At 40.9% G+C, this 24587-nt stretch overlaps 1 protein-coding gene across 1 annotated transcript; it reads right to left on the reverse strand.

The window, feature by feature from the left end:
* Positions 1 to 258: 258 nt before the first annotated feature.
* On the reverse strand, positions 259 to 20831 carry LOC135770915 (NXPE family member 3-like). Its single transcript, XM_065280839.1, has 8 exons — positions 20471 to 20831; positions 19902 to 19969; positions 5148 to 5579; positions 4622 to 5037; positions 4372 to 4451; positions 3810 to 4013; positions 3388 to 3725; positions 259 to 599 (listed from the first exon to the last, which is right to left on the reverse strand). The coding sequence occupies exons 2-8, from the start codon at positions 19962 to 19964 to the stop codon at positions 405 to 407; spliced, it is 1728 nt and encodes a 575-aa protein (XP_065136911.1). The 5' UTR covers positions 19965 to 19969; positions 20471 to 20831; the 3' UTR covers positions 259 to 404.
* Positions 20832 to 24587: the final 3756 nt, after the last annotated feature.

A 24587-nucleotide genomic window follows, 5' to 3' on the forward strand; every position in this document is an offset into this window, starting at 1 on the left:
ATTGCATTAACGTTGTCATCTAGGAATGTTATCACGCTATTTTTGTTATGGTCCCCAACACCGATGTTGCTGCTGGAAAGCGTGCGTGTCATTTCGTGCACGATTGCACGTGCGGCGCGGTTATCGCGCTGGCGTTTATAAACACTGTTGCCCTTAGCTGTTTATTCACACAATAAATTGTTGTGTAACAGACAGGCTAAGAGATGCACTGGCAACACTACACAGCTAATTTAGCAAGTCAGATAGAGAGAGACAGAATCACATCAACTTAACTTTACTGTTTGCTCTTGCTGACATGACATCAAACTTGAAGAGAACACAAGTTTACCTGATTGCTGTCGATTTTTCCTGCCAGGGTTTTTCACATTTAACAAAATAAAGTACAATACAGGTATTATGTTATTTTATGCAGGACAAATAAAAGATAGCAAAATGTCAACCTCATTTTTGAGGATAACTTCACGTGGATGAATGTTCTCTTTGTTGTAGTGACAGGCTGTCATTTGCCACACATCTATAATATAAACACCAATATCCTGAAAAGCCCACCGTAGAATTGTGTCCAACTGCTGGACATACCAGTCACTGCCAAACACATCCTATTACAAGGACAGAAAAACAAAAGTCATAATATCAATATACACAACATATACTTTTCACATTTATTTGCATAATAAATACTCATGTATGTGTGTGTGTGTGTGTGTGTGTGTGTGTGTGTGTGTGTGTGTGTGTGTGTGTGTGTGTGTGTGTGTGTGTGTGTGTGTGTTGGTATGTTGTTTATGGGGACATGAAGTGTATTAATGACATGTTTATTATGCTATAGATATGGTTTACCTGTGTCCCTGTAAACTAAACCACTTAAGAAAGATATTACTTTTGATTAAAGACTGCCAACAGTTCACCTAATATCGGTGTAATAGCTTGGGTATTGGACCCGACTTGGCTAGGGGACCCCCATAATTCAAAAACTGACTAGAGCTTGGCTAACAACGCCAATGTCATGGGTTTGATAAAAAAATGTATTACTAATAATAGAATGTAAAGCCTATGTAGCTGGAAGTCACTTTGGATAAACAACATCTTAAGGGGCGGTTCAAAATTACAGACAAATGATGTTTGAGCCCACGAAAAGGGGCGGGGTTACGCCCTATAGAAGTCCAGGTCGAACTCTATTGAGTTCCCTTTTTTCTCCTTCAGCATGATCATCTCGCTGCCCCAATGAAGAAGCCTTTTACTTACTTTCGACTCAAGCCAAGTCTTCTGCCGTCGATGGCCATGCCGCTTTTGCCCTACATACAGTGGCAGTGCTGCAAGTTTACCAGGACAAGCTCCTCCGTGATATGAAGTCACCCAGATCAGGCCCTAGCTGGCCATGCTTAAACGACATGCAGCAAGAGTTCTTTTAACTGTGCGCTTCATTCGAAAAAGGTAATAGTGATGGGTCGTTCCCGAACGAGCCGGCTCTAAGAGAAGAATTTTGTAGCAAACAAGAACAGCCGACTTCCGTCAGCGGGAGGGCCAAATCTTCATTGGCAGGCAGGGGCGGGACCTATTTGTATGTGGCACATGATGTGTCCAATCAAATGGGAAAGACTAGGATTATACCATTCTGTGAAAGAAGAAAGGGGGATAGATGCTCCAAAAAGCCAGTGTAGTGGTATAGGCCAGGTACAAAGCATTAGAGAGAGGCGGGGAAACTGTATTAAAATGTAAGCGCGTTGGGCGAAAGTTAAGGCATTTACCAAAAAGAAGTCATGAGTGAAAACCGAAAAAGACTAATTTTGACTTTATTTATTAGGTTTTTTTTTTGCTGTGGTTCTGTGTTCATTGTTCAATTGTTTAATTAAAGTTTTATTGTAATGTTTAACTGTGTATTTTAAAAATAAATAAATAAAGGTTTTGTAAAAACAATTGATACAAAAATTGCATACCAACACACAAACCATTCACAATCGCTAAATTGGGCAAAAAAATAAGTCTCCCAGTGATACTAAATAAAGAGCCGGAGCCGTAAGAGCCGGCTCTTCTAAGGGCGCACTCACATTATCCAAACCAAACCATGCCCCAGCCCGATTGTCACCCCTCCCTACTCCCCCAGGTGCACGCACTCACACTGTACTTTTTATCGATCCGAGTACGGGCGCGCTTTCGTCATTAAGATGCGATTGTTTTGAAAAAAGTAGGAAGTAAAGCTCTCTCTTAACACTGGAACCCACCGTAATGAAAAGTCTGTGTTTTTTATTCGGAGTCGTTTGGTGCGCGATTACAGACAGCCCTCTCACATGTCATCAAATTGCTTAGTTGATCTGTCACGTGTGTAGCCGGACATTCACGTAACCCCGCTGCGCGCATCAAAAGGTTTTTACGGAGGCAGATGAAGGTGAGTGGTCGCGCAACTGACGTATTCACCTTTTGAATCACGCTAAGTTGCGATTGCGCTCACACCACAGCCTTCCGCGCCTGAGCCCAAGTGAACCGCGCTCCGGCCCACCTCTGCAACCCGGCCGCGGCGCGATTAACCAATCCGTGCCCGGGCGCAGAACAGAGCAATCACACTAGTCAAACAAACCAGGCTTTGGGGGTCAAACGCGCCCGAGCACGGTTTGGTTTTGATAGTATGAGTGCGCCCTAAGGGAGCCGAGCCAGAAGAGTCTAATCTATGATTTGGAGAGCCGGACTGCCTAACACAGTCTCACCCCATGTCGTCAATATTTGACGACACTTGACCATTCGTCATATGTTGACGCAAAGGGTATACCTTTCGCGTCATTTTTTGACGAACTGGGGACTTCAATACTATTACGTCCGTTGCATTCTCTTTCCTATTTTCTTACCATTTTCGCGTCGGTTTAGGGTTAGATTACGCAAAATTAAACAGTCTACGCGAAATTAAACAGTTGTCACCTGGCGTTGGGGTAAGAGTTAGGTACGCGAAATGAAACAGTTGTCACCTGGCGTTGGGGTTAGAGTTAGGTTTGGGTAGGGATGTCATTATGTAAATCTAACCCTAAACCGACGCGGAAATGGTAAGAAAATAGGAAAGAGAATGCAACGGACGTAATAGTATTGAAGTCCCCAGTTCGTCAAAAAATGACGCGAAAGGTATACCCTTCGCGTCAACATATGACGAATGGTCAAGTGTCGTCAAATATTGACAACATCGGGTGAGACTGGGTTGGACTGCCCATCACTAAAAGGTAAATCTATGGCATTCGACTTGGACTTATATAGGGTGTAACCCCGACCCTTTTCGCAGACTCAAATGCCATTTGTCTGTCATTTTTGCAGACGGAATATTCGTTCCCGTTATTTTAGGGAACCAGGGTATCGTGAGTAACCTTAACCACATAATCCAATTTATACAATTTATGGTATTTGACTAACCTTATAGCCAGTGTTGGCCGTCTTGATTACAACGGTAGTTGCTGGTGCGCGCTGTAACAAATCTAGCACAGCTTTGCGGGTCCTCAGCACTCTTTTGGTGAAGTAATCTAGAGGAAATGTTGCAAAGTGGATCCCCAGGTGAATAACAAACACAGAATGAGGTCCTCCATTGAGATCATCAATCTGATTACTGATGTAGTGCAGATTAGTAAGTTCAGTTTTCTGACAGCGGACAGGAAGACCGTGGTGCCTCCAGTGAACATCAATGTTGTTCTTAACATCCACTGCTAAATGAGGACCTGCCGGTTGTAGAACATGCAGGTTTATCTCCTTCAAGGCTGCAGTGAGAAACACCAACAATGATACTGTGTGATTTTATGAATATGACTTAATATTTAAGTACACATACCAGTTAATCTTACTTGGTATAACTTTCAGCAGTAACTCAAACCACTGTCTCAAGGTAGAGTCTCCCATCAAGTAGATGTGTTTGTCTTTCAAGCACTGTATTGTTGTTTGGGTAGTAAAATGACGGGTGCTACACACAAAAGATGTCCAAACATCATTCAGGTAAAAGCCAGCAGGAACTGGTGTGTGCAAACCAGGGCGACATTTCTGTGTTACATCTGCAGGTTAAAGTGTTATAGAGTGTACATGGTGTAATTGCACTAGTAATATAATTTTAATAAATGCCATCAACACAAATTAATTAGTTCAGTTTTAACCCAGCGGTTTGTTTTTTTCCAATACTCAGCATGGGTTAAAAAATGCCATCCATTTTTAGAGTGAAGGAGAAAGGAAGTATACTGGCTCTGAACTGGCCAGTCAGATTCTATACAGATTCTGTCATTTACTCACTTTCATGTTGTTACAAACCTCGGGCCTCTGATTGGTAAAAAACATTCTTTCAAAAATCTTTTACCTATTTTTGAAATATCAAAGTTGCTATTAGTAAAAAGTGTGCATCATGTAAGGTCAACATACCAATGTTTGTACTTCCGTTAGAGGGAAGAATCTTGATTGTTGTTTTTTTTAGTTCATTGATACCCTTGTTGCTTGGATTCCTGTCAAGGACAACATCTCTATCATTCTGTTTAACCATAGCTTTTTTAATGTTCAAACAGAAAACTAGATAATAGTGTTAAATATCTACAAACTGTTAAATATCTACAAATGTAAAGATAATACAAAAATACAAATATAAATAAATTAAATGAGCGTTATATGAACTCACAAAAACATTTCTTCTTCAGCAGTCATGTAGTTGATATATCCTCCAATAGAGTGATAGACACGAGCGCTGCATGGCAGTGATTTGGGTCTCTGACAGCGCCATTCTTCTCCAGTGCGAGAATCTTTGTATTCACAGCAACAATCTCCATTTTTGATCCTCTCCAGTCCATTCTTGTCTGACTTCACATTGCACAACACTCTTTCTTTCAGTCTGGTCCCATTTGGTCCAGGTCCTTCAAAATATCCATGGAAAGGCACTCTGTCAGAATCAGTGGCTCTGAGATGCTTGAGGACCTGCACAGCTTCACTGGAGTGGATCAGACGCACAGCCACCTGTGCCTCTCCAACCCACGGCAGAAGAAAACGCACAGAGTAGGAGCCGTTGAGCAAATCCACCACCTTCCCATACACACTGGCCTTTGACAGAAAAACATGTTTAATTCACTAATTAATGTCATTGAAGATTAGATAAAGATAAGAACTCAGTAAACATCACTGATATCACAGGAATGTAAGAGATACAGTACCTTTTTGGGACTTTTGGATGAAAAAAGCTTTGCTTGAAAGAAATCCCCTCCATAACGTTTAGATTTATTGTTAAAGTCCCTGGCATGGATATTAACAAAAAGCTCCTCCCCTATTTGGTAGCTTTCTTTCAGGTTCTGAATGATGAAAGTGGAGTGATCTGGACTTGTACTCATAGACACATTTGTAATTGATCTGTCTGGTCCAGCCCAGTAAAGAGTTTGCTGTAAACTGGAGTAACTTTCTGAACTGATTCCAAATTCTGAGTAAAATGAACTTGAACTTGACTCGGAGTCTTCTGAACTGATTTCTAGCTGAACATCTGAAGGAGAGGTGGAGGAGTTTCTGGAGTTGTAAAGTTTTGCAAAGTGTTCTGACAAAAAGCTGGTTGGAGGATGTTTCTCTTCTTTACTTGCCACATAAGTCCATAAAACCTACAAGGTTAATAATCAAAAGTCAGAAGGTTTAACCTACTGTTCTTAAAAGTGTTATAAAAGCTCTCAGGGCTAAGAATAAATAATGATTAATAGTGGAAAATAAAACATTGAATGACTATCGGGTGCGCGCAGCATGGGGTCAAACTGTTCATATCATCCAGGCTTTATAATTTAATCTAACAGTGCTGAAAAATGACGATTTACCTCAAATGAAGTGAGCACTACAAACACAAGCCTCTTTGATATTTAAATTGTCCCAGTCTGCACGTTAATTGCTTGCAGCCGCAGATGTTGTATTTTTTTGTATTTGAGATTCTGCATGAATCGCGAAAACTTAACGGAAGACCTGGTGCGATTTTCAAAGCCCACAACGTAATTAGGCATTTTTGACGATACTGAATAATACGCAACTCAATCTGCTGTAATGACTTTTCTGACCCCGACATGCGCAGTGGGAACCGCCTGTGATGTGAACCGTGAAGGGGTATATACTGAAAACCACGCCCACCGGGGGGAAACCAATCCCAGTAGCGCCTCACTGCAGAACACGACATCCAGGGGGCGGGGTTGGATTCAGATCCAGGGGCGGAGCTGGATCCAGATCCAGAGATCCCATTGGACGACAGTTTTACCACAAGACACGTCATACACGTGTTGCTGCATTACCATTTCCGCATTAACTCGTAACTAAATTAAGTTATTCTTCTGACATAAAAACGAACTTTACGTATGACCACAATAAAAGTAGTGCCTTTAGGGTGAAATGTAATTTTTTTGCTGTTTTGGAGTAAAACATTTCGGGTATAAGCCTACGAGTACCACATGCAGTTTGAGACATATGAATGGATACAGTATAATTATGCATAATTATTAAAATATATAGGCTATGGCATGTTATTTAGAAATTAATAAATTGAATGTTGATCTTATGCGTCTTTGCTTACAGCCATAAGGAATCAGGTTTCCCTCGTAGATGGTTTACTTTTTTATTTGCTAATAAAAGATATCAAATACATTTGTTTTTATATTTACTCGTATAGGAATAGCTTTGTAATAAGTGGGATGTACAAATAAAACCATTCAGTGATTTCACATTTTCAGGAACGTGTCCTTCCCATTACACCTATCTGTGATAATTTCTAAATTATGAATCTTTCTTGACTATATTATTGATCAAACGTACACTTGAACTGATAAGAGCAAACGTTGGCGACCACAGGTTGCAACTTATTGCGGGCTGCAACAACGCAAAAATGCTGGTTCATTTGGCGGAACAAAGTATATAAAGTGGGAGGAGTTGGATCTAGATCCAACCCCGCCCCCTGGATGTTGTGTTCCGCAGTGAGAACCATCTCAACAATCCAACCGTCTCCATTGACTTTGTATTGCGAGAGGCTGCCTCCCTGTCATTTCTGGCTTATAACAAAAACTGAATAATGCCTAAAAGCTGCTGTGTGGTCAACTTACCCACTGGCTCACTTTGCCCCACTCTCCCCTACTTGGTATTGAGAAACGGGCATTGTTTATCGAAGCCGGAGCGCGAGCTACAAACTACAGAGCGAGTACCCGGGTGCACAATGGTGAAAGAGCAACACACGATGTAAATAACTATACCAGTGCTCGCAGTACAGACACTTTATATTTTAGCGTACTGCGTACCTTCACTTTCTTTTGCGTGCCACCACTTGTTGCTGGTACTTTGCCTTAAAGAGTCAAAGGGCGTTTCTATGTGGCGCTGCGCAGACAGTTCGGCAACGAAGACATCACAGTACCGCGAGAGCAAGTCGAAATGTTACAAATGGTCCGACTTTACCTTTGCTCTCGCGGTACTCTGATGTCATACGCCGACCAGTCAGCGCCGCACCATTTAAAGTCGAACACACAAAGCGTCAAGGCAGGGCCGCTGGAAGTCATTTTGAACAGGGGGTGCTGTGAATTTTTTTAACCAAAAAACCTATGAGCCTATAGGCCTATTTAAAATACATTTATAAAAAAAAAAATACATTGAGATTTACTACTTTATTGTACACTTCAGGGCACACAGCCAGGGTCTGAAACACACAGACATCATCAGTTCTCAGATGAATATGCGCTATTAATCAGAAGCAAAAATACTTATCCCAGGGGGAATTACTTTCGTTACAATTTACATACAACATATAATATTATAACAACATATAATATTAATTAAACTTCACAGTTTTCAATGTCCATGCGGACGAACATATTTTACTTTCGTTTTTAAGTTAAGATCACACGTCGATTAACAGATGTAAAATATTCTCACATTAACATACCTAGTATATTTTTATATAGATCTTTTTTTACTAAATAGTACTATTACTGTCTTTTTTAAACATATAAATAATTCATAATTTGAACAAAAATAATAATGGGTTTAGTTCTGATATTGTATACTTTTATAAAGAAATACATGGTGTATAATTACATTTTTAGAATAGGCTTTATATAAGGTTTGTACTGTAAAAATACTCTATTTGTTACAAACAAAAGATAAAGAATTTACAAACGTGTGGGAGCCATTTCAGCACTTGGACAGCGAAATGTTTATTTTAAAAGCATTACTTAAAATGTTTTCTCATCTCACCATATCTACAGGTGCAGAGTCATTATATACAATAAATCCGTTGGGTAGCATTTAAAAAAAAAACATTTAAAAGTAGATGCATTTGTTTAAAGCAAAGCATTTATTTACTTAGCTACAGATGAAGCAGCTCTTTGCGCCTTCTAACGTCTCATAATTGGTCATCATTTATGTCCAAGAGACTCAATAATAATCTGTTACATTTTAATCCTTTAATTTTTCATATTAAAAAGCGTTTTTGTGCTGCTGCGCATCCATGTAATAAACAAACCCGCGTTGTCATTCCGTTAATACGCATATTATCAACGCGCTCTTTACTCGAGCAGAAAAAACTCGCCTCGCGAATTGCGCCGGTTGTATAATAGAGATTCTCTCATGAGCTAGAGGACGAATGTCCAGGGAGTTCAGTATTTCTGTGTGGGCATGCATCAGGGAAAGGTGTGTGAGTCTTTTCTGGGTCATGGTGCTGCATACCAATGTCTTCAAAAGATGCACGGCGGAGAAAGTGCGCTCGGATGAGGCCACGGATAGGCACAGTAATGAAATTAAAATCCAAAATACACGTAATAACCTACGTGTATCAAAAATGATTTCCTAAAATATTCATAAGTAATATATCAATTGTGCAAAATATTTTAACTTAAAAAAATATATATTTCTCGCCTTCCCGCGACCATGCGTCAAGGTCTGGAGGAAAATGATACCTGCCCGGATCCCACGCACGCATCTGCAGTTATATACATTTTACAAAACCAGTATTCATTAGATTTTAAGAACTTTTTTGCCACTTTTAAAACTGTAAAACTAAATAAAAAAGATATCATATGCCGAATAAGCATGTAAGCATATGTTTTCTTGTTCGCTCCACGTAACACGGGTTTAAACGCCGTTTTTTTTTCTAAAGAATAATGTTTACACTTTATTGGTGGTGGTTGAGAATAATTTATATTGCTTGCAGAATAATGTATATTGCATTGTAGCGCAATATAAATGTATCATATTGTTATTCTTAAATAAAAGAAAACTAATATATTTTTTACAACATTTTTAACTTTAAAACATACATAAAGATGCTTTGTACAATAGCTTTGCTTCTGACAACAATTTTCTGTAATAAATCAGTAAATGAATCACAAAATGTATTGAAAGTGGCGAATAAAATGCTTGTCAATTCAAACAAAGGTGTATAAAACCGCTTTAATTAACAATAAGTAAACTGTGCTCTTTTGCGTACCTCTACTTTTCTCATGTCTTTCTTTATACCACCTTTATCTTTTTAAAATCTTCCTGTTATGATTTCGGTCTTATTGGCTGCTTTGTCTTTGTTTCACTATGTGTTGTGTTTTTGTTTTGACAGCTCCACACGTGCGCGTCTTCCACCGGGTGATCTCATTACCTCTGACTTTTCTCACCTGCGACCCGCACCTGATTCTCATTATTGGCCAATCCGGTTTGATTTAAATTCCCCTCGTTCCCTTTGTTCTTTGCAAGTTCGTCTTTGTATGTACCTGCCCGCTAGCTTGTCTAGTTCTAGTCTTGTGAAGTCTGTTATCTGTTTCTCGTTTTGAATAATTCACCGAGCTCTCTGCTGCCTTGTCTCTAGATTTCCCTGTCCTGCCGTCAGTCTTCCCCGATTGGTGTGTTACTATCATCCAGCTGGAACTCTCTGTCTGTGGTCCCTTCGAGCGCTGCTCCACACCGTGCTCTGTCCAGCCGCAGTGCGCTTTCGGGCGCGTAATTCTGCGCATCTCTCGGACCTCTGCAGTGCGCTTTCGGGCGCGTAATTCTGCGCATCTCTCGGACCTCGGCAGTGCGCTGTCCAGCACGGATTCGGCTGATGTAGGGACCGCCCCTCTCTCTCTCCCACCAGGATTCCCCCTCTGTGCCCTGTGAGGATTCCAGCAGTGTTTATTTAGTGGATGTCCTTCAGTGTTTCCCACTTTGAGACTTTTGCATTTACACATACACACACACACTAATACATGAAGACATTGTTTATTTTATTATACATACCCACTGATTCAATTCATTAAAAACCCTCTGCATTGGGATCCTTGAGTTGTGTCGTTCATAACAGGACGAACTTGCCAAGTTATGGATCCCGCGGAGGTTGACGCCCTCCGGTCTGCTCTCGCCCAGCAGGGCTCATGGTTGGGCCAACACTCGGCTCGCCTCACCACCACGACACAGGAGGTCGAGGATTTATCCACACGCATGTCTGATCTTTCCTCTCGCCTTGACCAAGTGCGGCAGAACACCTCGCAACCTAGTCAGCAGCATGAGACGGAGCCCCATGCCTCAGCCCCACCACCTTATGATGGCGATCCTGCATCCTGTCGAGCGTTTCTGTCACAGTGTTCTTTAGTCTTTGCCCTCCAGCCACGCCGTTATGCTTCTGAGCGCACCCGGGTTGCATATGTCATTACCCTGCTGACTGGCAAGGCTCGTGAGTGGGCTACAGCTGTGTGGGATGCCGGCGATCCTTGCTGCCGATCCTTTGATGAATTTCGCGAGGAGATGGAGAAACTTTTTGATCGCTCCGTTCGCGGGGATGCCGCTGCGGCTCGGTTGGCACATCTGGTCCAAGGAAAGCACTCTGTCACCGAGTACGCCATCAAGTTCAAGACCTTAGCGGCTGCCTGCCACTGGAACGAAGCTGCTCTGCGAGCGCAGTTTGTCGAGGGGTTGACAGACGGGCTTCAGGATGAGATCGCTGTTCACGACCTTCCCCCCACTCTGGATGCCATCATTGACCTTGCTCTTCGGATCGAAGCTCGGAGGATGCTTCGCAGTCAGCGCCGTTCTCTACGACAACGTGTGTTTGTGGATGAGACTTCCACTTCTTCCTCGGCCCCTGTGTCACCCCCAGCCGAGTCGGAACCCATGCAACTGGGGCGCATGCGCCTGTCTCAGAGAGAGAGAGAGAGAGGCGGTTACAGAATGCCCTCTGTCTCTATTGTGGAAAGCCCGGACATTTCGCCAAGACTTGCCCGTTAAAAGCCGCCGCTCATCAGTGAATACGGGAGTCCTGGTGGGCGCCACTTCTTCAAAACTCTCCCCAGTTTCCAGTACTCAACTCCCCGTCATGTTGTCCTTCGCCGGGCGGGACTATCCTTCCACTGCCCTCCTCGACTCTGGCGCGGAGGGCAACTTCATTGATGAAGCGCTGGTTCGCGCCTGGGGTATCCCGGTTGTCCCTCTCCAATCCCCTTTGGATGTCTGGTCCCTAAGAGGGCAGCAGATGGCGCGAATTACACACTGCACTTCTCCTGTGAGTCTCTCTGTGTCTGGTAATCATCGTGAGGAGATTGTGTTGCATATCCTTCATGCCTCTCTATCTCCTATCATTTTAGGGCATGCATGGTTAGTGCAACACAATCCTCACGTTGATTGGCAGCATAGTATTATCTTGTCTTGGTCTCAGTCTTGTCATGTGTCATGTCTTGGTTCTGCTGGTTCTGGTTCTGTTTTTTCTCTTCCTCAGGTTCCGGCAGTCGATTTGACCGGGGTCCCGGCGGAGTATGCGGATATCGCTCAGGTGTTTAGTAAAGCCCGGGCCACCTCCCTTCCTCCTCACCGGCCATATGATTGCGCTATTGATCTCCTCCCCGGCACTTCTCCGCCTAAGGGTAGACTTTATTCTGTGTCCAGTCCTGAGAGAGAGGCTATGGACCAGTATATTAATGATGCCCTGCGTGCCGGTCTCATCCGTCCCTCCACCTCGCCCGCAGGGGCGGGGTTTTTCTTTGTGGAGAAGAAAGACGGCTCCCTGCGTCCTTGTATTGATTATAGGGGATTGAATGACATTACTGTTAAGAATAGGTACCCCCTTCCTTTAATGTCTACTGCGTTTGAGCTTTTGCAGGGAGCGCAGGTCTTTACTAAACTAGATTTACGCAATGCCTATCATCTGGTTCGTATAAGAGAGGGAGATGAGTGGAAGACAGCTTTTAATACCCCTACTGGACACTTTGAGTACTGCGTTTTGCCTTTCGGGCTTTGTAACGCTCCCTCAGTCTTCCAAGCCCTGGTTAATGATGTGCTGAGAGACATGATCAACAAGTTTGTCTTTGTGTACATTGATGATATTCTCATCTTTTCCCCCTCTATGCAGGAACACACTCAGCATGTCCGCCGAGTCTTACGCCGGTTGTTAGAGAATAAGTTGTATGTAAAGGCGGAGAAGTGCGAATTCCATCGTAAGTCAGTTTCGTTCTTGGGTTTTGTTGTTGCCCCAGGTGAGATCCGTCCCGACCCAGCCAAGATCAAAGCGGTTGCCGAATGGCCAGTCCCCGAGTCCCGTAAGGATTTATTAAGATTTCTGGGTTTCGCCAATTTTTACCGGCGATTTATCAGAAATTACGGTCAGGTTGCTCAGCCTCTTACTGCTCTCACTTCCACTAAGGAGAGGTTTGTCTGGAATTCTAGTGCTCAGGAGGCCTTTGATAATTTAAAGTCCCGGTTTATCTCTGCTCCTGTTCTCTCTATTCCAGATCCGGCTGCTCAATTTATTGTGGAGGTGGATGCTTCGGATGTCGGGGTAGGCGCCGTTTTGTCTCAGCGGTCTGCTAAGGATGGCAAGGTGCATCCTTGTGCCTTTTTCTCCCATCGGTTAAACCCAGCAGAGCGAAATTATGACATAGGTAATCGGGAGCTGCTGGCTGTCAGACTGGCTTTGGGTGAGTGGCGTCACTGGTTGGAGGGGACCTCGGAGCCCTTCCTGGTCTGGACGGATCATAAGAATCTCGAATACATCCGTTCAGCCAGGAGGTTATCTTCTCGTCAGGCTCGTTGGGCACTCTTCTTTGACAGATTTAACTTCACCCTCTCGTACCGGCCCGGTTCTAAGAATACCAAGCCCGACGCTCTCTCTCGTTTGTTCGAAAGTCCCGGTTCTGATGGGGACGAAACCATCCTCCCTGAGGGGCGGGTGGTGGGTGCCCTGCGCTGGGGAATAGAACAACGGGTGAGACGGGCCGGCCGGGAGGGGGAAGTGCCAGAGGGGTGCCCAACGGGTCGATTGTGGGTGCCGAATGCGCTTCGCTCCGAGGTCATCCGGTGGGGTCACGAGTCCAAGTTTGTTTGCCATCCGGGGGTTCGGAGAACGTTGGCTACCGTACGTCAGCGTTTCTGGTGGCCCTCTATGGGTCCCGATGTCAGACAGTTTGTGTTAGCCTGTCAGGTTTGTGCCCGTAATAAGGCCTCTCATCAAGCCCCTATTGGTCTGCTTAAACCGTTACCCATCCCCTCTCGTCCTTGGTCACATATCGCCATTGATTTTGTAACCAATTTGCCTAGTTCTAAGGGAAACACTGTTTTGACCATTGTGGACCGCTTCTCCAAGGCGGTTCATTTTGTCCCTTTGCCCAAATTACCCACTGCCAAGGAAACTGCCCAGGTAATGATCGAACACGTCTTTCGCTTACATGGTCTGCCCACAGACGTTGTTTCAGATAGGGGTCCCCAGTTTATTTCTCGTTTCTGGCAGGAATTTTGTAGACAAATAGGCTCCACAGCTAGCTTGTCTTCAGGGTATCATCCTCAGACCAACGGGCTATGTGAACGGGCTAACCAAGATTTAGGTAGAGCTCTCCGCTGTCTGACATCGCAATATCCGAGCTCCTGGTGCCAACAGTTACCCTGGGTTGAATACGCCCATAATTCTCTCCCTGTTTCTTCCCTTAACATGTCCCCTTTTGAGGCGTCCATGGGGTTTCAGCCCCCTTTATTCCCGTCACAGGAACCTGATGCGGTGGTTCCGTCTGCACTAGCTTTTGTCCGTCGTTGCAAACGCACCTGGAGAAGGGCTAGATTTACATTACGTCAGGTTTCCAGACGAACCAAAGCCGCGGCCGATCGTCACCGTAGAACCGCGCCCCGCTTTATCTGTGGGCAGAAAGTATGGCTTTCGTCCAAGGATTTACCTCTCCGTGAGCCTTCTCGCAAGCTGGCTCCACGATTCCTTGGGCCATACAGCATTGTTAAGGTCATTAATCCCGTGACGGTCAGGCTCAGATTGCCCCCAGCACTCGGTCGGGTTCACCCAGTTTTTCATGTGTCTAAACTGAAGCCTGTGTATTTTTCCCACCTTAATCCTGTTCCCTCTGCCCCCACCCCTCCCACCCCTCAGCTTATAGATGGTGCCCCTGTGTATTCAGTTAAGTCTTTACTGGATGTGCGTCGCCGGGGTAGGGGATTTCAATATCTTGTAGACTGGGAAGGATATGGTCCGGAGGAGAGGTGTTGGGTACCGGCCCGGGACATTCTGGACCCTGGGCTGATAGAGGATCTCCGCCGGCGACGGGGTGAGCCTCCTCATGGACCGCCCGGTGGCGGTCGTGGGGGGGGAGTCCTGTTATGATTTCGGTCTTATTGGCTGCTTTGTCTTTGTTTCACTATGTGTTGTGTTTTTGTTTTGACAGCTCCACACGTGCGCATCTTCCACCGGGTGATCTCATTACCTCTGACTTTTCTCACCTGCGACCCGCACCTGATTCTCATTATTGGCCAATCCGGTTTGATTTAAATTCCCCTCGTTCCCTTTGTTCTTTGCAAGTTCGTCTTTGTATGTACCTGCCCGCTAGCTTGTCTAGTTCTAGTCTTGTGAAGTCTGTTATCTGTTTCTCGTTTTGAATAATTCACCGAGCTCTCTGCTGCCTTGTCTCTAGATTTCCCTGTCCTGCCGTCAGTCTTCCCCGATTGGTGTGTTACTATCATCCAGCTGGAACTCTCTGTCTGTGGTCCCTTCGAGCGCTGCTCCACACCGTGCTCTGTCCAGCCGCAGTGCGCTTTCGGGCGCGTAATTCTGCGCATCTCTCGGTCCTCTGCAGTGCGCTTTCGGGCGCGTAATTCTGCGCATCTCTCGGACCTCGGCAGTGCGCTGTCCAGCACGGATTCGGCTGATGTAGGGACCGCCCCTCTCTCTCTCCCACCAGGATTCCCCCTCTGTGCCCTGTGAGGATTCCAGCAGTGTTTATTTAGTGGATGTCCTTCAGTGTTTCCCACTTTGAGACTTTTGCATTTACACATACACACACACACTAATACATGAAGACATTGTTTATTTTATTATACATACCCACTGATTCAATTCATTAAAAACCCTCTGCATTGGGATCCTTGAGTTGTGTCGTTCATAACACTTGCCACTTTTAGAAATAATTTGTTTGCATTTTTTGTATACTGCACACTTTATTTGCATCAACTATACCCATAATAACATTTTCTACGTTTTTCTTTCAATAAAAATAAACATATTTATTATTGTCTTAACTTAAAACTTTGTTTTTTAATTTATAAATTAGATTTTATATAAAAAAGTTTTAAAAGTGTTGACTGCGAACGTCTGAGATAAGATATCTGGAAGGACAATAATAACAAGGATAATATACGCCTATAATATATGTACATTTTTAATTAAAATGTCTGTTCTATTTCTAGCCATTTATTTTGTTTTGACCAACTAAAAAATACATAAGTGACATTAAGAGATTTTATAAAGTTACTTTAATCCATTATTTTAGTAATATATTTACAAAGCCACTGAAAAATATTTTTTTTGTTATGAATAACGGCTGAAAGGATTAAAAAAAAATCATAACACTGACTGCCTATATGCGCAAGAAAGGTATTATTAAAGTTTTAAATATGTAAAACTAAATAAAGATATCATATGCCCACTGTACAGTATGTAAGCATAGGCCCATGTTTTCTTGTTCGCTCTGCGTGGGTTTAAACGCTATTTTTCTAAAGAATTTTTTTTAACTTTATTGGTGGTGGTTGAGAAGAATTGCTCTTTCCATATGTATAGCATTTTAGCGCAATATACATGTGTCATATTATTGTTCTTAATATATTAAGAACAATAATACTAATATATTTTTACAACATTTTTAACTTTAAAACATGTATTTTATACCACATGAATCTCTTTAAAATATTAATACTTTTAGAAAAACGGACATAATTATTAATATTATGAACAAACAATGAAACGGTGTCAAAATTCGACAACACAAATAATTAAGATATTCATTGTAAATAGAGTTAAGTGTATTAGACTCACACTAAATTCTTTGTTGCACTTAGTATAAATGCCCATTGCACGTACAGTCATCTTAATATATGTATGCGCTGTTATGCTGGCAAGAAGGGGTTGACGTCACTTTGCTGTTTTAATAGAAATATTAAATATTCAGCAATGCCCTTATTAACTTCTGGAAACAACCGCAATGACAACGCATATAAAAATGTAGTTTTTTATGCGCCACCTGGTGGATTTTCTGTGAAGCGAAACACATTAAGGGAAAAGGGAAAGTAGCCCCCCCGAAAACACTTGCAGAATTCTGCGTGACTCCGCGAGACGATTTGGCGAATGCCGCGGGAGAAAACGCGCGTTTTTAAAGGCCACATCTGTATGTACACCTAACAAGCCAAAGAACCCAGAAATAAGTTTTTATAAGCTGTCGAGCCGTTAAACCTAGCTTTTAAGGAGAGAAAAGTGGATCGCCGACTACGTTTTCCCCTAGTGGACGCAGTTCTACTAATAGGCAGTGCCGGTCTTTCCTATACGCAAAGTACGCAATTTGCATAGGGCCCCGCACCACTAGAGGGCCCCCTTGATCTCAGAATTATTTAAAACCATTATATCAAAGAAAAATTATTATTATGTTTAATGAAAACAAGACGCTATAATTTAAATAATTTGCAAACTTCCGAATTTGTGCAGGTTTTTAAAAATACTTAATGATTTCTTAAATCACTGATATGTACTCGGACAACATGCAGGCAGTTTCTCAATCCGAAGGCTGCAGCCTTCAGAGGTCACATTTGTAGGCTGCATATGCGTCATAAAAACGTATTTTAGAATATTAACAATTATAATGTTGACTATTATTCTTAGTTAATGGTTAATTGTTATATTATGCTTATGACTTGCAAATGAAATGCTTATTTAACTTAAATAAATCAGGCTTGATGACGTATGCAGCGCGCATATGCGACATGATCCGGAGGTTGCAGCCTTCAAATTTAGAAACGGCCGCGTGCATGACGCAGAAGAGTGATTTGGTAACGATGCGCATATTATATGCCCACCATTGATTTAAAACAAAGACAAAGCTATCCGTCTGGAGCAGAATAAAGGGAAAAAAACGTGAAGCAAGGGAACAAGATAAAGGATTTGCGCGAGCAGATTAAGTCAATGTAAAGACACGCGTCCTAGCATGGGGCGATTCAAATGACGCGAATTGGGTGACGCAATTGCCGCGAAAACACGCGCTTTTTCCTTTGAACTTCAAGAACGCGCTCTCGTGCAGGATAATTTGACGAGAGAGAGAGAGAGAGAGAGAGAGAGAGAGAGAGAGAGAGAGAGAGAGAGAGAGAGGTAAGAATGGTGCCCACGTCGAGAAAACTTAATAGAAGACTTGAAATTTGTAAAGGATTAAAGTATATGTCACTCGTTTAATTACAGTATGTTAACTGGATAACACTGGATATAACTCATTGTATAGATAATAAAATAATGTATTTTGATTACACAAATCAAACCTAACTATATGATTGTAGCTGCTGACCAGCATAGGGAATCTCTATGGCTAATTTATAAGACATGTTGCTGATACAGTACTGTGTGTTGTACCTTATCTTGTTAATTGAGTCTTTTTGGGCATCTTATGCCTAGAATTATTCAAGGAGATTGATTCTTTTAACTTCCTTTAAAGTTTGATCAGTTGTGCATAATGACATGTGCAACAAATGGATATAGGGTGTCAAACTCATAGATTTGCAATATTTTAAATCAGACACTATTTTTAAAATATTTGGGGTCAACCTCTGTGACAGCTTTAAAGGGACACTTCACCCATTTGCATTAAGCTTTGTATAGTTAGAACTCCAGTCATGTTTTTGAATGGTCGTGCATCATTTCCTCAGTTGCTGCTGAGACTGGAGAAATACAGATTTCAGTGTTGCACATCCTTCTTTCAATGATGTAAAAATCATCATTTTGCATCATTGAAAGAAGGAAGTGCAATGTCTTTGTTGAGGGAATGAGACTACAAACACCCCTTTTCTCTGTAAAATAGGCACCAAATTCTAAATGTATGTTACATTTCGACTACAAATATAACACTTTCAATAAAGATTAATGTTTCTACGGGTGAAATGCTCTTTTAAAGCTGAAACTTATCAAATCCTATCAGAGGTCCAGAATGTCATTGAAACACACCAGTGGCTTTGCTGTCATCAGTATTAAACATGTTACCCCTCGAAGTACCCCTCCCCACAGAGCCCCCCCCCCCACATAACAAATCCCAATTTAACCCCTGTGTATTAACAGTATGTATTTATATGTAATTTAATTTGATTCATTACATTCATTTAGATCAGGTTAATTTTTTAGTGCTTCTCACAACACATTTTAAATCAAAACAACTTATCAGCAAATACATGTTTCATGTTATAATCAGCAAGTTTATCAGTCAGGGTTTCAAAGTAATGTGCATATGGGAATATTATACAGCTATAAGATAATACACTATGTGGTTAGTTAACAACTAACTAACAACAACATTGACTGGGTTTTACCCAGATAGCACAGGTACGTCTGTGAGATGTCTGGTAAAGATCTGGAGATCTGGAATACATCTGGTGTGTAAAAACATCTTATAAAGGAAAAGAGCTGCTTTACATACATTCGAAATCAAAAACGTCTTGCAGACATCTTCAATATGTCTATATGACATCTTTTAGGAGACGTCTCACAGATGTATTGCAGATGAGAAAACAATTTAAATAAGACATCTTGCAGATGTAAACGCAGACATCAAATAGACGTCTCCGAGATGTATGTGTGCTATGCTATAAGGGTCTGAATGCACTGACAGAGGGCCCCTCACAAAGCTTTGCTTAGGGCCCCCCAGCATCTAGGACCGGCACTGCTAATAGGAGTACTGAAAAGTTGCCTGTTTCCACTTTTGTGTCTTTAAACGCTCGTTTTTTGGGGTCGACAGCTTATAAAAACTTATTTACAGATTAAACTTAAAAACAGAATAATACTTAAAAGCTGCTGTGTGACAAGGTTTACAGCTAACAAGCCAAAAAACCCAGAAATATGGGTTTTTTATAAGCTGTCGACCTCAAAAAACGAGATTTTAAAGACACAAAACTGGAAACAGGCAACTTTTCATAGTACTCATATTAGTAGAACTGCGTCCACTAGGGGGAAACGTAGTCGGCGATCCACTTTTTATCTCCTTAAAGGCTGGGTTTTACGGCTCGACAGCTTATAAAAACTTATTTCTGGGTTCTTTGGCTTGTTAGCTTTACATATTGTCACACAGCAGCTTTTAGGCATTATTCTGTTTTTTGTTATAAGCCAGAAATGACAAGGAGGCAGCCTCTTGCAAAACAAAGTCAATGGAGACGGTTGGATTGTTTTCCCCCCCGGTGGGCGTGTTTTTCAAATTTGCATAACTGCGCTCTGTCTCTATGGAGACGGTTGGATTGTTTTCCCCCCGGTGGGCGTGGTTTTCAAATTTGCATAACTGCGCTCTGTCTCTATTTAAAAACGAATAAGCAATGCCAATGAACTTATTTCCGAATACACTGACTGAGATGCAAAGAGCCTTGCCAAAGGTATGTACAAAAACAAATGACTGAATAAAACATTTTTAAGTTGGACACTTAAAAGACAAACTAATTTCTAGACTCACCAGAAGTCCTGTAATTCCAAAGCACAGGCCAATAAACAACATCCTAAAACATGGTCTCGCCATGTAAACTGTGCAAATAAAAAAGTTTCATTAACAAGAATTAATTTTAAAATCATTAAAAACACAATAAAGAAAACAAAAATAATTAATTCGCAAATTAGAAAAAACAATACAAATAAAACAAATAAGAAAAAACACTCAAATAAAACCAAATTTTTAAGAAACTATGACAGAACAAAGAACAAATACTAGATTATTAACGAATTAAATGTTATTTAATTTAACAGAAACCCTAACAGAAAAGCTGCGTGATGAAGTGAAACTAAACACAAACTTAAGCGCTGTCTATATATTAAGCCTTATATACAACAAAAATGTATTACATAACGTGCACATTTCTGCACAAAATGCAAAACATAAACTAAGTTATGTACTGGACAAAAAGTTTCGTTGTGCACCAACAGCACGCTTTAAAACACGTCCAGTCAAACCACAAACTTCATAACATTAAGCAGCTTAAAGTCTTTGCTATCATTTTAGCGATTGGCTGTGTCGTGTTGTCCTCTCACCTGTTCTCAGTCAAGATGTAATGCTCGTATGGCTCTCTGATATCTCTTGACATTTGATTTTTAAATATGAGATGATGGAACTTGTGACGGCGCTGTAAATTTTGCATCTGACTAACTGTATTTTCGTCTTACCGAAGTGAATTCAAAAATGACTGCATCCTTTTAAAACCATATGTCTCGGTAATGTGAGGTCTGTTTGGCTTCACAGCGTTGCGCGGTTCGGCGGGGTTGCCACGGGGCAAGTGTGCATAGAAAGTGGACTAAAGGGCCGGGTATAATTTGAATAAGAAATAATTTGTATTGCCTACGTGTCGATCGCGGCCAAACTTGAAAAGCTGCACGGACGCGTGCGCGCACGAGACGGCCGCGAACCCGGAAAAAAAGTATACCTGGCCCTTGGCATGATGGCTCTCAAGTTTCACCATTCGGCCCCACCCAATTTTCTCAAGTTTTTCTAGTAGTTTATTCTATTGTTTATAAATAGAAACGATAACAATTGGCCAGTCTGATAAAAGACAGACAAATTATCTAAATAAAATACAGTCTAGGTTTTTTTATATATTGTTTTATAAAACCTCAAATGTATCAAAATTAAATTGAAATCTGGACCAAAAATATCTTCCTTCGTGTTTATCAGAACAAACTAAATTTATAAAGGTTTTTAACAAGATGAGAGTGAGTAAATGATGAAAGAATTTTCTTTTTTGGGTGAACCCTTTAAAATAGCACTGATAAGTAGTTGTTCTTAAGATTATTTTACGAGTACTAAAGAATAATGTTTTGTATATTACTAGTATCAAATCAAACTTTATTTATAAAGCACTTTAAAACAACCATATGACCAAAGTGCTGTACAGAAAATATCTAAACATAAAACACAACTCATGCAAAACATATAAAACAAATTAAAATTAAAAAAAAAATTAAAACACTTGTCACATATCAAAGGCCAAAGAGAAAAGGTGTGTTTTAAGAAGCGACTTAAAAGAAGATAATGAGGAGGCCTGCCTAACAAGCAGTGGCAGATCGTTCCATAGTTTAGGAGCTGCCACAGCAAATACCCGGTCTCCCCTAAGCTTACGCTTTGTTTTAGGCACATCCAGGAGCAGTTGATCAGTTGACCTGAGAGAACTGGTGGGTGTTTAAGGGCGTAACATCTCAGAAATGTAGATAGGGGCAAGACCATGTAGAGATTTAAAAACAAATAAAAGAATAGTATATTAATTACAAAATTAGTAGGTGAAAATAGAGCAATTTAAGGACATTATGGAAATGTGTAATTTTGTACCTGGGTATACACATTATTGCAGAACCGTAGTGTAACAAAGAAATATAGTAGGCTACACATCTTATGACTGGTGTTTTACGTTGTGTTTGATATTTTGAGACATGTTTATGTGTACTTGTCCCCTAATGTGTAAAGCCCCCCAAAAAATGGCTAATAGACAACCCTGAACATTTACTAAAATAACTCCAAATGTGCCTGTCTGAAAGATGATGGACATATATATCTCGGATTGCTTGATGGCGTGTAAATCATGGGGTAATTTTGATATTTGGTTGGAGTATCGCTTTAAGCAAGAGGCGATAATAAAGCTCTGATATTTTGAACTTTTATAGGTGGCTGTCCCAAGTTGAAGGTGACCTTCAGCAAGAACATAAATCAAAACACTCGGAGTGATTTTGCTCTCCCTAGTTGATTACAGTGGGACACCAAACCAAGTAAAAATAATGTTACCAAGTCTTACCCTAACCCTTGGTTATATTTAAATCAATCCTGTTTTCATATAGTTTACGTGATCAAACTTCTCAACTCAAGCACAGATGGTGTATTTACGTACTACACCACAGTAATTACTGATGTTCTTCAAACTGGAGTTCAGATTCTTTAACTCCAAGCGTTAAATAATAAATAACACCCACTGTCCTGTCAAAGGGATGGACATCCAAAAGGATGCTTCATGTGAAATGCTGCTGCGCTAGGCTTGTGACGATTTTACACTGATAAACAATGCGAGTTATCTGCCTATGGGCCAGAATGAAGACATCATTGCTCTGAATAGCGCAGGAACGCAGTTAGATATGATACATATGATACAAATGCATACACATGTACAACTAGTAAATGCACAAATGGGCAGTTTGATGTGAAACAGTGCCCTCCATGGGTCATTCTTAAGCTGAAGCATTAATGAACTGGTTTAAAAAAATCTTACTTTATTTTTTAACACTTATAATCTTAACTTAACTGAATGGGGGGGGGGGGGGGAGGTTGCACGCAGCTTGCCATTTTGGAGAAACAGCACAAAGTACTTTGTACTTGCATGGAAAGCTGCCTTAATTTTGATTCGTGTTGTTTATAGCCACAAAACATGGACCTTATTGCCATAGAAGAAGAGAAACAGAAATGGTGTAAACATTTCATTGAGGAACTGTTTTTCTCAACTACACATATAAAAAGTAACAAGTCTCTCCAAGCATCCTGAGTAGGCATGGGTCGGTTACCAGTTACAGGTATTCCGAGGTCATGTTTCAAAAACCACTAACATTTTCTGTGATATCCAAGGTATGAGCTGTGTAATTAAATCATTAAGTCATATTATGGATTTGATGTTTACATTTTATATATATATATCACAAAAATATATTTAAAGACTTTATTAAGGCATAGGCTACATAATGTATGTTGCTTAAATAAAATTGTGTCCAGTTGAAAAGTTTGTTATCAAACCACCAAAATCTTATAACATCCCATGCCTAATCCTGAGGGCTTGTGTTTAATACTTACTGATTTACTCTGCTTTGGCTCAGTCGGTGTATTTGGAGCACTTTTCTCTGCAGGGAAACATGGCACCATGAGCTTAATGCATATACTAGATAGATGGATGATCTTGACAATAAATAATAAACTTTCCCGGCGAAATGCCTCTCTGATGTTCCTTTGGCGCCAAATTTGGTCACGAGCTTGCCGTTGGATTGGAAGATGTAGACAAAGCAAGCAAGCCTTGTTAGTTGTTGTGATGATGTGACCATTCTTGTCTACGGCGATTACGTCCTAGTGGCGGCTGCTCAATAGGGGGCGCTGCCCCCTTAAAGTTGGCCAGAGAGGAAATCTACTTTAACATTTTACCTAAAAGTTAAATATATAGTGCAAATTAATACAAAATTCAATCATTTAGCTGTACTATTTCACTGTCAGTCATGTATATATATATATATATATTTTTTTTTTTTTATTGAGTTTGTTTTGTGTGTGTTATCTTGTTGGTGTGTCTGGGGTGCACACCAAACGAGTGTCTTTGCAACCTACTTAACCATTAGCTTTTACCATTAAAACCACTGCACTGTAGTGTGTTTTGAGCCATATTCCATTAGAACCAATACATAGAACCAATAGAACAAATACATACCATTAGAGACCAACAAAGACCAACACACTGTAGTGTGTTTTGGGACATATTCAATTAGAACCAATAAAATTCCCAATAAAACCAATAGAATTTCTGTGATGGAGTCTATTGTTTTTTTTTTTAGCAGGGGAATGACATCAGTAAATCAGACGTGAATGCTGCGAACTGCCTGAGGTCGAACTGATGAGATTAATATGGTTAAATAAAATATTATTATTATTACAAGTTACTATAGATATGACGACAAAAAAAAAAACAAAGCTCAAAATTTATCACATGAGCAGACATTCCCATTTACAAAGATACCGGGATTGTAAAAATCTGTTGAGGATTGAGAAAGTTATGATATTTAGTATTTAATATTAGAAATCAGAGGGAAAATATGTCTATGGATATGTGACCAAAAATGCTGCTTATTAACATGTTTTTGCTTGTAACTTTCTCATTTTATCAGATATTTCCATGAAATTTGAACAGAAGGTAGAATTTTGTTAGTTCTTTCAAATTAAATTATAAACATTTACTGTTTTAGTTGGAATGGGCGACAAACTTTAGTTGGAATGAGCATCAGAGAACGATGCCTGCAGTTCTGATAGGAGTTCATCTATTACTAAATATGTGACTACCAAATTCCCTTGGTTTATTTAAATACAATCTTGTCCATAGATTTAGATTCCCATGTTTTAGTACCAAGATAAAATATATTT

The sequence above is a fragment of the Paramisgurnus dabryanus genome, chromosome 8, assembly GCF_030506205.2.
Source record: "Paramisgurnus dabryanus chromosome 8, PD_genome_1.1, whole genome shotgun sequence".
NCBI classification, from domain to species: Eukaryota; Metazoa; Chordata; class Actinopteri; order Cypriniformes; family Cobitidae; genus Paramisgurnus; species Paramisgurnus dabryanus.

What these genes read in the sequence shown, in the direction of transcription:
- LOC135770915 (XM_065280839.1), bottom strand. Translation starts at nt 19,964, where the DNA reads ATGGCGAGACCATGTTTTAGGATGTTGTTTATTGGCCTGTGCTTTGGA. An exon ending in CATCCAAAAGTCCCAAAAAG is followed by an intron (nt 5,038 to 5,147) that starts GTACTGTATCTC and finishes TTTCTGTCAAAG; the next exon opens with GCCAGTGTGTATGGGAAGGT. An exon ending in ACTGCTGAAAGTTATACCAA is followed by an intron (nt 3,726 to 3,809) that starts GTAAGATTAACT and finishes TTCTCACTGCAG; the next exon opens with CCTTGAAGGAGATAAACCTG.